We start from the raw sequence: 15,816 nt of genomic DNA on the forward strand, positions 1-15,816 counted from the left end.
AATACCCTGATCAAATCCCATGTGACGAGCAGACCTGTCAATATTATACGGAAAAAAGAAGGACGGAACATATCCTGGCGTGCAGCTTCGCATAAATATGATCTCTCCAAGACTCATTTTCTCTCCAGTATGCAACACCGTATCAGGAACAACGACAAAGTTTTTTGGATGGACCACAGAAGAATGAACCGGTGCCCACAGACGAAAATCTATGGCGTGCACATTATCGAGAAAATCAATAAGCTTAAACCCGGGCTTTGGACGCCTCTTCTGCCAACGAAGTATTCTGGAACCTCCATATAAACTGGAAAACGAAACTGCAGGGACAGGAGCATAACCTTTGAAGTGATCCCATAAGCATGCCTGGAGAAAAGCAATGTGAATGTGTGACTCCACCTTCATATATCCATTGGAAACATACAAGTCGGCTGCCAGGGAATCCAGATGAGAGTACAACGACCCAAGGAACAAGCTACCTAGGGGAAGCACTACACCTTGCACCAGCTTAATAGCAAACATGATGAGTTTCTCTCTTATGGTCTTCTTACTAGAGCAATCATCAAAAGCGTCTCTAGACAGCCACATGGATAAAAACGCGGCAACACTGAGTATATCATCCAACACCTGGCCCGCTTTCGGTCGCGTAGGAAACCATTCAGGCACCCACCAAGTATAAAAAAAATTCATTACATTCCTTCTGATTATATCCCTCCGCCTTCTTAACTAGAGCGTCGAACATCACCTCTTCTTCAGCGGACAACAAAAAGTGAAGATTTCCCGCAATTGGAAGACTCAGCAACACATCTACACTTTCCAAAGTAATAGTCATTTCTCCCCATCCACATATGGTTGTATGCGTGGAAGGACACCATCGAGAGATGAAATTGATCAAACTTGCAGCGTCTTTCCGGATATGAAGTGTTGCTGACGCCATGATAGCCTCAACGATCTGCGCCTTAGTCAAGTTGTTTTTAACACGCTCATTTCCCAGCATGTGCCTCATCCATCCTTTGTAAGAGCGTAGCGGAGTATGGCAAACCTTTAAGTCAATGGGAGAAGCTGGATATTCTTTCTTTTGGAGACAGAACCTCATCCAACATGCTGGAGAAACTGACGTAGCAACTTCCTTATTCTCTGAGCCTGTAAGCAAGGTTATCTTATGAACGAGATGAGTTCTAACATTCGGGTAAGGCATGACAAAAAGCTAATCATCCGTATTTGGCACATCTTTGCCGTTGCTAGCACTTCCTGGGTTGGCGAAAGAAGTATTTACAGGTGACATCTTAACTTCACTCTCAAATAACTACAATGAAGCACAATGGAAAAGAGTCACTACTTCAAGCTAAAAGGGGAATCATGCACACAATCTGTTATCAAAATTCAACATGGTCGCTAATCGTCGAAAGCTCATGGAAGAAGAAATGTGTGGATGAACGAGCTAGCAAGGACAAAAAAAAAACTTTTTATTAAGCCGCGGTATGTATGCCCGCATCTGGATCGAGTAAAGTCGTTACATGCTCGATCGTCTTCATGACTGTTATATGCTCGATCGTCCTCATGGTCGTTACATGCTCGAACGTCCTATTGTCCTCGAGACAAGCATGTACAACCGGACCCAATAGGATCTTCACCCACTTGGGCGAAAAACAGAAAAACAAATGGAGGAGTTCGCATGAAGCCGCGCATCAGCCGTAGGATGCATGCCTACGGTCAAGCTGAACGCACGGCCGGACGAACGGTCTTACTGTGAGTATTGCACCCACTGTCGAAACCTACAGTTGAGTTTTGCATCCATCACGACCTAAAGCTAGGTTTTGCATGCAAAGAAGAAAGAAGAAAATGAGCAAATGGCGACATTCAACTAAGGTTCTTTGCTTGTTTTACTGGTGATTTTCGCAATTTTAACTACTCCGCTCCTGATCCTACTGGTAAAATTCACTACAATATTGCCAACGAAGAAGTTTTGTTCGCATCCGCAAAAAAAAAGGGAGCACATACCTTGCTATTGGCAACACTCGACGGCAAGGCAGTTAATGGCGGCGGCAAAGACCGACAACGACGAAGAGAAGCCAAACGAGCAAATAATAATAATAAAAAAAAGTATAAGGGTCGACACCCTTTTATACAAGTACGTTTGTGGAATCCGGGTGGAGGAAGGATTCCTTCTTTGGCTCAAACGCAAGGAAGGGCATATGGGCCCGCCGATACTTCACAGCCGTGTCAAGGTAGCCGGACCCGCCAAGACTCTGCGACCATGTTGATATCGCCGCACGGAACAATTGATGGCGGTCAATTAAACTCCTTCGGGTAATCCTCCTCTACTTCGTCTCTTTTATATTATATACGTCGCCATCTAATGCTTACCTGCAATCGCACTATCATTACGTGCTAAGCAGGGGACTTAATATTGATGGTGGTTTTCGGTTTAGGGCTGAAATTGTAAAACTCTGTATTTAATGCGCTATCACCCTGCAAGGAGTAAGGCCATTTAAGAAGCGACGAGTGCAAAAAAAAACCTCCTCGCTCGTTGAGCAACTCAATATATGTATAAAATTCACTCAGAATGGTGCGTGTAATAGCAATCCCAAATATTCTGTGAATTTTATCTATTACCGACATTATTTGCTAACACATTGCACGCCTAGTATTTTCCTATGCTATATTCTCAGCCGAACTCTTAATATTGGCATAACATGACGATTAAATGTTCACTCTCAGCAGAGTAGCGTGAATCTCCCGAAGTGTCAGTATTGAGATCTGCATAAAAATACTCACACGGGCTGCATCATCCTCTGACAAAGAGATTTTTGTATCGACACACTTGTAAAAAGATAGCTCGGTCAAACATGTTGAAATTCCTTAAGGAAGATCTAGAGTGTCAATATCAGTCTCAAAAGTGATCAAGGCCACATGATTTGGTTGTACGATTCAACAAACTTAGACCGCTTTTTGTGGAACTAAGCAATCACCGTAGTGACCACCGGCATCCCACTAGTGTCTTAGCGGATCGAATCCTACCTAGTACATCTGTGGCACTTTGAATGATTGACCCAAACATGGGTGATCGTGTTGTTGAAGGAAAGAGCTCAAACGAGCTAGCTAGACCGGCCAAGACGGTCTCAGAAACATCACGACCGTCCAACTTCGCCAGCCTAGTTGGACGACTTAGATTTTCTTACAAACAATTAAAGGAGTATTGGTGTGTTCAGTGGAAGCCCGACTCCTCCCTTGGTCGATCGACCTTCCCACAACATGTCCAGAGAATTCCAAAACGTTTATCCAAACTAGAGCAAACGATCTATTCTAAAGACCCTAATTGGGTCGCGGCAGTATACCACTGTCGCAAATAAGTCGTGTTCGTCCAACTTAGCCATCCTAGTTGGACGGCTTAGATTGCGTTTGAGGCGATCAAGAAGGTGGACATGAGTTCACCGCTGGTCCAACTTCATTACCATTCGATCGACTTGCCTGTGAGAAGTCAATAATGCATCGAATCGCTCGATTGAACTAGAGTAGTCGCGGCTGTTCTAAACCTTAATTCGTGTTTGTGGCAGTATGCTACTATCGCAAATCGATCGTGACCACTCATCTTCGCCAGCTGAATCAAGTGGCTTAGATCCGATCTTAGATGACCCAGGAGATGTCAACGCACTCACTAGCGGCTCATCTTCACACATGGCCAATCGGCCTGTTCGAATCAATGCCTAGTGCTTTGATTCGACCAGCAAAAATAGGGAGGGCCACACGGCCCTTAAACCCTAAATTACATCAACGGCAATATACAACTGGCGCAAATCAATCACGACCGTCCAACTTCGCCAGCCTAGTCGGACGTTGTAGATTTATTTTCAGAAAACTAACAAAGCAGCATTGTGATCGCTAGCCACTCTTCCTCCATAGGGACTGATCGACCAAGTCATAGCACGCCCACAGGGTCCTCAAACGATCACCCAAAGATGATCGGTCGTGCTACTTTTAAGACGCTCAATCCGTGACTGATTCAATTGAGCTCAAAAACAGCGATGCTTCTAACACATCGATTATTTTCAGCTGCTTATTCGAAAGCGATGCTTTACATACATCGATTATAAGCAACGCTTTATAAATATTGGTTTCACAAATAATTTATTATTTGACCAAAAGCACCGTGTGCTGCTTTCATCAACGAGTCCCACGACTCGACCCACTTACTCGAGACATCAAACATGTCACAAACTGGGGGATGCTTACTGGGGTATTGGTCTGACGGTTTACAGCGCGAGGCGTGCAACGTGTCCATTACGAGAAAGTGTCAGGAAAGAACGGACGGTTAACAACAATGAGATAATGGGTGAACGTGTGATTAATCTTCCCTCCACTTCCTATGAGATCAGGGTGCGCTCAATGACTTGTATAAATAGTTTTTCAATCTATTTTGACAGATAGACAGAATACAAGTGTTATCAACACAAGTAGCCAGAAACCATTTTTATGATACAAGTCATAAAACAACCACACCTTCATAATTCAACATCCTGATCTCAAACACCTTCTTCGCTTCCCTCCCTAAGACCAACCCTTCTCCTTCACCTTGTGACCGAATTGAATCTGGAACGGCAATTTCTTGGTTTAGGCCAGAGTCTTACATATTGATCTCTCGAATCTAAAAGTACTTCCGTGCAGGGCATTTGTTTAGGGTTTGAATTCGTTTCTCATCAACACACCCCAAATTTACCAAAACCAACAGAATCAGTTTTTGCCCTCAAACAGATCCATTTTGTTAACGCTACCGTTTTGTAACATCAAATGGAAAAGAAAATTACATAAAAGAGAAGAAATTTTCACTATATATGAGGGCATCGTTTTGAAAGTCTGCAATTTGTCTCATAATAGCTTGAATCTCTCTCATTATCTCCTTATCACTTTTTTCGTTGGGAACCCTTCAAAAACCCCACGTCAACTTTAAGTTTAGTAACCATAGAGTTAAATTTCTTATAATTCAAAGAAATGGTCTAAATGAGATAACTACCCTTTTTCGGAAACTTCTTTGTCAGTCTGTGTACTGAAATTCCGCCTATCTAAAATTTCATTAGTTTGTTTGCTCATTATTACCAAATCGACCCATTGCGACTGTCCTGCTTCCAACCATTCTAATTTAAAAAAAAGTTATCAAAATTAGGGCTTCAAAAGTAACTTATTGCGAAAATATCGTGAACAAGACACCACGATGACAGTGCACACACAAATATTAAAAAATATACTTAAATTGACACAAAATTGGTTAAAAAGACCAAAAAATCAACAATTCCTGGGTGAAATGGACAGTTAGATTTTGATAATGTTTAAATGGCCAAAAATGTAAAAATAGGCAGGATGTAACCAGTTTCATCGTGCCCATTTTCAAATATCTTTTCTTATTTTTAATTTACACGGGATGTATCCAGTTTCATCCTTACTATTTTTTAAATTTAAGCTAGACTCTTTTTTTTTGGCTATTTCACCCAAACTATTTTTTACTCGTCCATTTGAACCGTGATTTAAAAATATTTGGACAAATGACCCATTTTCCGTTAAATTGGATGAATCCCAAGGAATTATTATGCGATCAGTTACCTGCCTCAACATCCCTCACCCGGATATACTAGTCAATAATCAAATTTGGATGATAAAGAACAACTTTGTTCCGCATATGCGTTAGTCTTATAAGAGCATCTCCGAGAGGATGAAAATATTACTCCCTCCGTTCCAATTTACTTGATGTTGTAGAGTATTTCACGGAGATTAAGAAATATCAGAGAGAATAAAATCTTCCCAATTCTACCCATATTAATTCTTCTTAAAAATGTAAATGGCCTAGTTTTTAGTTTTGAATTCTAGGAAAATTTATCAATCCGGTAGTGATTTACTTGGGATGTACTACCAAAATCTCCATCATTTTGGAACATAATAAAAAAATAGAGTATATTTAAATATTAGAGTACTGATTACAAAAAAAAATTAATGATATTGTGTGATTCCAAAGTAAGGACAAATCAGTGAGAATATGAGAAAAATATTAAAACTATCATCTATTTTGGAACACAAAGAAAACCTTAAAACATCAAGTAAAATGGAACGGAGGGAGTATTTTTTCATGACACATAGGATTTTAGAACCCATTTAACAATAGTTAGGTCCTACAAACTAGGAGGGATAAGATATTAAATATGAGGGTATTAAAGAAAGTCTTAACAAAACCTTCGGATTCACCTCCATGTCATATTTTTCATTAATTTACTTTTTCAATCAATATTCAAACTCAAATCAAAAAGTTAAAATTTTATCACATAAAATATTCTGATGGTCGAATCTTATGCTATAGAAAATAGTTTATTAGCTATAGGATCCTATTACTACATCATCCGTAAACCCTCCTAAATAAAGGTTTTAATAAGACTTCCACACAGGAATACCCGCTATTCCTCACTCGATTTTTGTTAAAGGGAGAGCAAAAAGCGATCCGAGGAGAGCGAAAATCGTGGTCGAGTCGGTAACTAGGCTGATTCGTATAATGAGTCAAGTTTTAAGTTTTTTTTTTCCAAATGCCCTTAAACCTAACTGCGGTTATGAACCTAACCTATGTAAGTTAACCTAATATATAGTTATAGAAACGAAAGCTCAAGGGAATAAAATCAGAATTTTCTTCTTACTATCACCAAAAACCTAAACACCGTTAAACCCTAAATCAAGTCATGACTTATTGTGGAAACCAGGAATCAAATATACTTGATGTTACTGGGAACCAAGAATCCCAGGTACGTAAAACATTATAACACCACCTCATATATACGTCTCTCTGGAAAAAAAAAAAAAAAAAACTTGGTTCGTTCATGCACTGAACTTGAAGATATGTTTTCACTGTTACTTATCATCACGCCATTACTATTGAGTTGTGTGTGTTTTCACATACGTTTTGAACTAATTTTTGTATTCATCGTCTATATAGAGTTGAAATATTCAGGCTTTGGTTTCTTTTTTTTGTTTACTTATAGAACTTCTTTTAATGCTCAGGTTTTTGAATCCACATCTCTCCCTTGCAATGAAGAACCTAATCCCATCCCCGAACTTTTGGTGTCATCGGAACAACCATATTTTACACAACATTTTCTAAAACGGGAGGGATTTGGTACTAGAGAAGAATTACAGGCGTGGTGCGTGTCTATTGGTAAAGCACACAATTTTCAGATTATCTGTAAGTCATCACAAATGAAAGACACTTTAGGTAATGGTCAAGGATCTCGGGTACAATTATGTTGTGAAAGAAGTGGCAAGCACACTAGTCACAGAGCGAAAAGCTATGTGCCAAAGACCACTACGACAAAAAAGAGAAAATGCGGCAGTGTCAAATGTAATTGTCCATTTCGTCTAAATGGAAGTTGTGACAAGTATGGGAAATGGAAACTTAGAGTTGGATGTGGTTACCACAATCACCCACTGTCAACCACATTAGTTGGACATGGTTATGCTGGAAGATTGGAGGAAAAAGAAAAGTTAGAAGTTGAAAAATTGACAAACAGTGGTTCTCGACCTTGGGAAATTCTTACCAATATCAAAATCGATAACCCGAAAAACTGTTCTACCATGAGAGCCATTTATAATGCAAGGCGCAAATTTAAAATTTGTGCAATGCAAGGAAGATCAATGATGCAGCATTTCTACAAGTTAGCACTAGAGCACCATTACACGGTTGAATATAAGTATGATCCCATGACAAAGAAGGTAACAGATCTCTTTTTTGCTCATCCGGTTTCAGTGAAGTTGGCACAGTGTTTTCATGAATTTCTCCTATTGGATTGCACATATAAAACTAACAAGTATAGATTACCGTTATTCCACGTTGTGTCTCATACCTCAACGGGAGCAACATTCACAGTTGCGGTGGCCTTTATGAGTCGAGAAAAAGAAGCAAACTACATATGTGCTTTAGAGTGTGTTAAGCGACTTTATAGAGGAAATGAGATTCCATCTGTTTTCGTCACTGATTGTGAAGTTGGTTTAATTAAAGCAATTGATTATGTTTTCCCCATTCATCTCATCTTCTTTGCGCATGGCATATAGGAAAAAATGTGTATGCACACGGTCAAAAATTCTTCAAGCTCAATCCTACAACTGCTGATGACAAAGAAAAACCGAAGAAGATTGATACCGTCATAACCCAAAAAGAGAAAAAAAGGGAAACAAAAGGAGAAGCAAGACGAAAAAAAAAAGAAGGAACTCAAAAAATGGTACGAGGCATGGAAGGATGTTATTACGTCACGATCGGAAGAGGATTACCAAGCAAATTTAATAAATTTATCAGTACATGGGAACCGACACACAAGGATGTTGTGAGGTATGTGACTAAAACTTGGTTAGATCCATACAAGGAGAAGTTTGTCTCGGCTTGGACTGACAAAATTAAACATTTTGACAACGTCGCAACAAGTAGAGTTGAGAGTGCACACGCCAAGTTGAAATTATACTTAGGTAACTCACTTGGTAATTTTGTTACTTGCTTTCTGTGTGCTCATTGTTCTTATGAAAATGAACATGTCCATGTTGATGCGGAGTTTGAGAAAAGCAAAACTATACAAATGCATGATCATAGAGCAGAAAACTTATTTCAAGAAATCCTCAATTTTGTGTCCATTAGAGCTTTGAACATCGTATATGATGAGATACCTAAAAATGGTAAGATGGAGTCGATGGATGTTGATATGATATGCAATTTTTTGGCTCGTACAGTTAATGGTCTTCCATGTGCATGCGAATTAAGCGCGTTGAAGAAAGAAGGCAAGGTCATACCGCTTAATATTATTGATCCTTTTTGGAGGCAGTTGAGTAGTTCACCCCCGTCTTCAATCCAGATTACGCTACCATTTGAAGAGACACCAGAGTTCTTTGCAATTCGGAATAGGTGGGAACGAGTGACAGAAAATAAACAAGTAAGAATACTAGCCCAACTGCAACCAATTGCATTTCCAGGCATTATCACCCTCTTAAATCCAGACGTATCGGAAATATACATGGGTCGTAAGTCCAAGAAGCAACTAATTAAAGATAGATCCACTGTACGGGAGCCATCTTTCTATGAGCATATCGACAAAACTGTTAATATTTTGGCGAAATTGGGAGAAAAAAGGAACCGAGAAATGCTAGCAGCACAAAAGAAAGATATTATCTTAGTTAATCCAAGGTACTTGACTCATCTGCCTTTGATAATGCGAAAATTCATCGCTGCTACACAAGAGATGTCAAAAGATGGAAACTGCGGTTATCATGTGTTGTTGAAGCAATTGGCTATCAAAGTAAAGCATCACAACCCTTGTAGGTATCTGCGAGAAGTAATGCTAGGTAATATAGAATGCCACCGGACCATGTATGAGGAAATGTGGGGTGTCGATTTGTTAAAACAGTTGAAAGACGGCATACATGGAAATGAGTGGATGAAAATGCCAGAGAGTGGTTTTATTATTGCTGAGGCTTTCACCACAACGGTTGTATATCTGAGTGAAGAACAAAGCATAACTTTTGTTCCTATTACCAAGGATGCTTACCCGAAGATAAGAAAGAATATGGTGGTTATCGGCTTCGTCAACAGCAATCACTACATCGGATTGAAATTGAAACGTAATTCTCCATTACCTTCACTTCCAAGATTTTCTTATTGGGAGAAACAAAAGAATAAGAACAATTTCTCCAATAACTGATCGGAACCATACATGAAAAGGATTAAGAAATATGAAGAAATGGTGGAACTGAAGAAATGAAAATTGTTTGTTTAGATGAAGATTAGTGCATAAGATTTTATTGATGGAAAGAGCAAGGAGGTCTGTACTACATTCTTTTCCGTGGAATGCAGTCACGGAATTGCAGTACAAGGCACGGCATTGAACTGCAGTGTACTGCAGTCATTGGATAGCTGGATCTGCTGTGTGTTGCGGGCTTCAAACTGTTAAGAGTTGGTTAACCCTGCTGTGTTTAGTTGTTTTGGTCTGCGTCCCAGTTTGTTTTGGTGCAGAAATTAGGTCTCTACGTTTTTATTGCTAGTTACATTCTCAGCTTCTTTTTTCTTTTTTTTTGAAGCACATTCTCAGTTTGTTGAGAGTTGTTAACTGCATTTTGCACTCTGTTGGCTAGACCAACTTCTTTTCCTTTTCAATATAGCATTTCCCTCAGAAAAAAAATCTTTTATGAATGAACATATTATGTATGACCAATTAATTACGTGATAGTATGTATAGCCTCTAAGATGCGAATTCAGAAGACCTGATTCCGAAAAATCGTTGAAGTTACTCTTTCTAAAATTGGCGAGTTAAACTGGATTGGGTTAAGAGTACGTGGGGACTAAGCATGTGAAGGGTATTTCAGTCGAATTAAAAATTGAGCATACGAATCGGCCTAGTTACCGAGTCGACCATGATTTTCGCTCTCCTCGGATCGCTTTTTGCTCTCCCTTTAACAAAAATCTCCTCACTCTCGTACCAAGGATGCCAAGTAGTTTGTCTCTATAGTTCTCAAATTAATTTGTTGTCAGAGTAGTTCTAGTTGAATGTTTCTTGTTTCTAATGGAAGTAATTTATCAATCCTAAAAACAAGTATGACAGGGTCTTCATCCCCCCCAAAAAAATGGAACTTGCTCGAGATTCAACGGTGGTTATAAATTATGAAAATAGTAGTAGTATCAATATTTTAGGATCGTCCACGTCTCAGTCACCTTTAGATGTTTGCCACCAGTAAAACTATTCATGTACCTGCATAACCAATTACGCATGGTCCATCCCTAATTGTAGATTTCCACTTTATTGTAGGCCAAGTTTCAGTTTCATAAGATTTCCCTTGGGTCACTCTTCTATTTTTAAACTCCAAAAGTATAACATCTCATATTTCTTTAGGTGTGAATTTGTCTTTAAACAACATAAACCCTATCTCATAGCAATTCAAGTCCACCACCTCCCCAAAGTGCTTCTCCAAGTTATTGATTTGCATTCTTCAAATAAGGCAAAGATTTTTTGGAAACCAATAAATATCCAAAATTTCTTTAAGCAAAGCCTATGGAGTGAGATTCTCGTTCCAACCGAAGGAGCTTAGAACATTTGACTAAATTTAATACGACTATGAGCAGAGCAGAGGGAAGACACTTTCCCCATTATCTATCAAACACTCCTTCACTGGAAGGAGTGTGTAAATGAGGAGACTAAGCGACTTATCATTAGCGGTTTAAAAGAATTTCTTTTTTTTATCCTGGGTGGCTGATCATTGTCCACCAGGCATTTTAATTTATTATTTTCAAATGCTTAACGTAAGTCCAATTTGTTTCTAAATAATAATAACTTAAACACTTACAATAATACTCCGTCCGTCCCACCATTAAATGACCTATTTACTTTTAGATTTTGTCCCACCATTAAGTGACATATATCACTAAACAAGAGATATTTCTAAAATTATCCTTTTAATTGATTATAAGAAATATAAGAAATATGTATAATTTGATAGGCATGTTTATATTCGTTACATAGGTGTTTTAAAATGCTTTTCAATGGTATGAAGTTTGCGAACATCCGTGGTGTAATTTGAGAGATAAATCATTTCAAAATTTCACTAGTTATTATCTATAAGGGTATAATTATAAAAAATGCTTAAATATACTCTTTTTCCTTGCTTGTCTTAAAAATTGTGCAAACTTAAACTAGGTCACTTAATAATGGGACGGAGGGAGTAATAACTTAAACACATTTGTACAGGGATCAGGACGAGTCAAAGAATTCCATATAAACAACTTCTCCGATGATCAAATGTGATTGTTTCATGTGGCACCACCTTAAAGACATCCTTTTGATATTTCTTTATTATATTAGGGAATAAATTTCTGATCATAACGAGTATAAAATTTTATTCTTGGACTCCTAAATTTTTATCATCCATTTATTGATAGGTGAATTCGGATTAATAATTTTTTCTTCGCAAACATTCAATTGGAGATGCCTCTAGGGTGTTTTCCCTACTTTCCCATATAGTAAATCCCGCTCATTAATTTTTAAAACACTCCTCTATCCCACAACCTTTGCTCGTAGCAATTAGATTGTCAGTCACCACGGCATGAACTCATTACCTGTTAGTCGCTTTAAGGGCAATTTTCCCACTCGTAGCCAAACCGCTGGAATCCTTGAGACCCTATTGGCTCGTAACCTGTTATAGGGACGGCACGGTTTATTAGAGGGACGATATTTTAATAGGACAAAAAGGGTCATTACATGATCATTCAAGATGTCCCTTATAAAAAAAATACTGGAAATGACAAATTAATCATCATAATTGATAACCTAGTTTAATTATGATAATCAAGTTTAGTGTTAATGATTAACTTCACAGTCTTCACTTATATTAACTCAAAATCAAAACCAAAATCAGATTTTTAGAGTTAAAAAAAAATATTTAGAGGAGAAGGTCAATCTCAATCAATTAAAGAAATTAACCAACAAAATGAAGAACCAGGACCTGAAAATGATCGGGTATACTTCTAAATTAGTCCCAACTAGCTTTTTTTTGCTCAAAGTTATCTAAAATGCGTAAAAAAATCATTTTTTTTACATTTTCAGAGCTAATTACGGTTGGAATTTTGCTCATAACCAACCGTAAATCGAAGTTACGGTTCGTAAAAGATAAACTGCCAACTGTAACTGGTTAAATTTGAAGAAAACTCAATCGTAAAACCAGTTACGGTTGGTAACCAAATGCTCGATACCAACCGTGTTACGGTTCGTAAACTAAAATGGTTACCAAACGTAACTGAAGAAAATTCTCAGAGAATAAGTTACGGTTACAAAGACTGATGTGGCTCCAATTTGGGGTCACAAGGATCCATTGGCTTCCAAAGGCTGATGTTGCTCCCTTTTGGAGCTTCATAAGACTCGGTCTAAACTGATAATGAAATTAGCAGCGCTGATTAAGGGAAGGAAAAAGGGTCGCTGATGTTCGCTCAAAGAATAAGCTAACACTGAAAGGCACGGAAGAGGAATTGAACTATACTTCGCAAATATCTCAAGTTATTATATACTCCCTCCGTTCTTTTATTATAGGCTGGTTTCCTAAAATAGATGTTACAAAAATATAGGCTGGTTTCCGAATTGGGAGGGTACTAGATTTCAATTTTACGCTTTTAACCTTCATAAAATCGTTTTTTTCTCTATCACCATTATATCACCGAAACACCTTCACCGCCATTACAGGCCTCCTTCAGCTCCATCTTTTCCCACAAAAATCACCACCAGCAACACCATCGCCGCCATTACAGCAAAGACCATCATCGTAACAACAAACCCAATCTTGTGCCCTAACCATCATCGTAACAGTTACTTTTTACAACTCTCCAGGTGATTTTTCTTCCCCATCGATTTCACCCTTCTCTTCTGTTTGATTTTCTTCAATTGCATGCCATAAATTGATATATCCATCTTTTCTTGGTAGAAGTATGAGAATTTTCAGTAACTCGAATCGTTGCTGCTTTTTGTTGATGAACAAATCGGATTAGAAGAATTCAGTAACTCGAATGAGAATTTTACGCCCACAAGTTGTTTGTAGAAAGTCCGGAATGAGAATTTCGAGATCCTTTTAATTTCTCGCTTCTGTAAAATCGGAGTATTTATTTTCTGATTGTGATTTCAGTTTTCAATGGCTGCCAACAGTGCTCAAGCTGCTTTCGAGAAAGACCAGGTATAATAACAGATTTGAATTTCCCTAAGATGCCATTTTGATAGTGTACACTTGAATCTGGCCGAAGAATCGTCTACCTAAGCGATTATGGTTATACCATTATGAATTTTGATAAATCTGTTAAGTTCAGTTTTGTTAATTGGTATTGTTGTTTAGTGTGATACTGCTTGTCTTAGGGTGAGTTCCTTACATGGCTGTGTTGATTGTATAGATGTTTGGAATGGCTGCAAATGAAATGGATATAGGTTTGATTTGTTTAACAGGTATGGGTCTCAACTGTAAATGCTACTGAAATTGTTACTTTTGCATTTTGGGTTGTGGGTGATCTTAATTTTCCATATGGCAAAAATATTTACAGTGATCTTAAAGTATTGGCAGGTAAATTGGTTGATTCCTTTTGGTTCTTTTATTATCCGATGCCTAAAACTTTTACAGTGACTGAAAGAATGTTGAGAAGGATGTATGTTTCTTATTTCCATATTCTCTTGCTTGTTAACTGCATGTTAATTTCCAATGTGAAACTAGATTTTACGCAAGGACTGAATTATGAAGTTGAAAATGCACCAATTTGCATCTATGGCCCTGCTTTTTATGGCTTGTTAACTGGATGCTAATATTCAATGTGAAACTAGATTTTACGCTATGAAATTGAAAATTCACCAATTTTCATCTGCATTTGTGGCCCTGCTTTGAAATCGATAACTCTGCAGGAACTAAAGTTTTGAAACCCATGTCTTGTTTAACTGTATGCTTGATCCAATTTGACTTGTGGGAATTGCTTAATTTAGGTGCTGGAAAAGTATCCGAATTACCTCCGATTTGCAAGATTGGGGTTCTCTGACCGTTCCTTGAGTACTTGAGAATTGTCCTGCTACTGAAGATTGAGCAGTTGGAAGAACGGGATGGTGAAGTTGATGTAGACTTGTTGGAGCTGGCACCTTGGGATTTTTCGCAGCTGAAGCTGATGTGAAAGCTGATACTGATGCAGTTTTTGTTAAATTTGGGTCAAACATTGATAAACCTGTTATTCTCTGTAAAACTTAATGATATACGATAACCATGCATGAGCTAGCTAAACTCCGAATTATCCAAACTTAATGATATACGATAACCATGCATGAGCTAGCTAAACTCCGAATTATCCAAATTTGTATGAGTAAAGATTACAGACATTGAAATATCGCGCAAAGAAGTTAGCTCTGCACCTGCAACAGTTCTCTATTCATCATACTTTCTCACATTTCTCTGTCTAAAACAAAATATGTACAACTTCTGGTCAAGAAACAAAGGCCTGCCATGATGTGGACTCAATCATCAAAAAGTCTTCCAATACAGTGAAAAAAAAAAAAAAAAATGGAAATTTTAAATTTGGGTCAAGTACATCTGCTTGTGCAGAATGAATCATCATGAATATAATCTCTAGACTTCATATGAAGTACTAGAAGTTTTTGTTAAACTGGTTGGCGAACTTTTAACGCTTTCCTCCCTTTCCTTTTCCTGTACAGACGTTCCTTTTCTGTTATCCTGGAACCTGAACAAATATCAAAGTGGCCTGATTGAAGTTCTGGATCTGGCATGTTTACTTGGAAAGCTTTTCCACAGATTCTTCGACAGCATACATCATCTTCTTCGCTTGTACGTATGTGCAGACACAATTATTCAAATATTTTCAATACGGGAGCTGATGCATAACCTACAGCGCCATTCAAGTGATGGGTTCTGTGTATAGTTGACTGAAAATTACCTTACAACCCAAAGAACAAAATCTGAATGAATCAAGCAAAGTCCTGGCACAAATTTCACATGTATTTGTAACTCCTTTACCATGTCTTAATTGAGGGCGTTCGTTGAGAAAAACGATTTCAGCATTGTTGATTGCATAATGTTGAACACCAGAAATGTCTATGTGCTCCTGAACTTCATTAACCCTTATAACGTTGTGGTAGTTAGACCTCCTTATCTGCAATTGGAGTAATAAGAGTTCAATCTTCGAAGTGGGTTTTCAAAAATCCAAAAAAAAATAAAGAAAAAGAAACGAAAAAACTTACTTGAACAATACGATGTTCTTTATGATGAATCAGACAGTAAGAACAGATGGATTTA

The 15,816-nt window shown here is 38.0% G+C and overlaps 1 protein-coding gene across 1 annotated transcript; it reads left to right on the forward strand.

The window, feature by feature from the left end:
- Positions 1 to 6,710: 6,710 nt before the first annotated feature.
- LOC113324269 lies at positions 6,711 to 8,076 on the forward strand. Its single transcript, XM_026572592.1, has 2 exons — positions 6,711 to 6,773; positions 7,030 to 8,076. Exons 1-2 carry the CDS (start codon positions 6,711 to 6,713, stop codon positions 8,074 to 8,076), a joined length of 1,110 nt encoding a protein of 369 aa, XP_026428377.1.
- Positions 8,077 to 15,816: the final 7,740 nt, after the last annotated feature.

This window comes from Papaver somniferum, chromosome 11 (genome assembly GCF_003573695.1).
Source record: "Papaver somniferum cultivar HN1 chromosome 11, ASM357369v1, whole genome shotgun sequence".
NCBI classification, from domain to species: Eukaryota; Viridiplantae; Streptophyta; class Magnoliopsida; order Ranunculales; family Papaveraceae; genus Papaver; species Papaver somniferum.

What these genes read in the sequence shown, in the direction of transcription:
- LOC113324269 (XM_026572592.1), top strand. Translation starts at nt 6,711, where the DNA reads ATGACTTATTGTGGAAACCAGGAATCAAATATACTTGATGTTACTGGG. An exon ending in CTGGGAACCAAGAATCCCAG is followed by an intron (nt 6,774 to 7,029) that starts GTACGTAAAACA and finishes TTTAATGCTCAG; the next exon opens with GTTTTTGAATCCACATCTCT.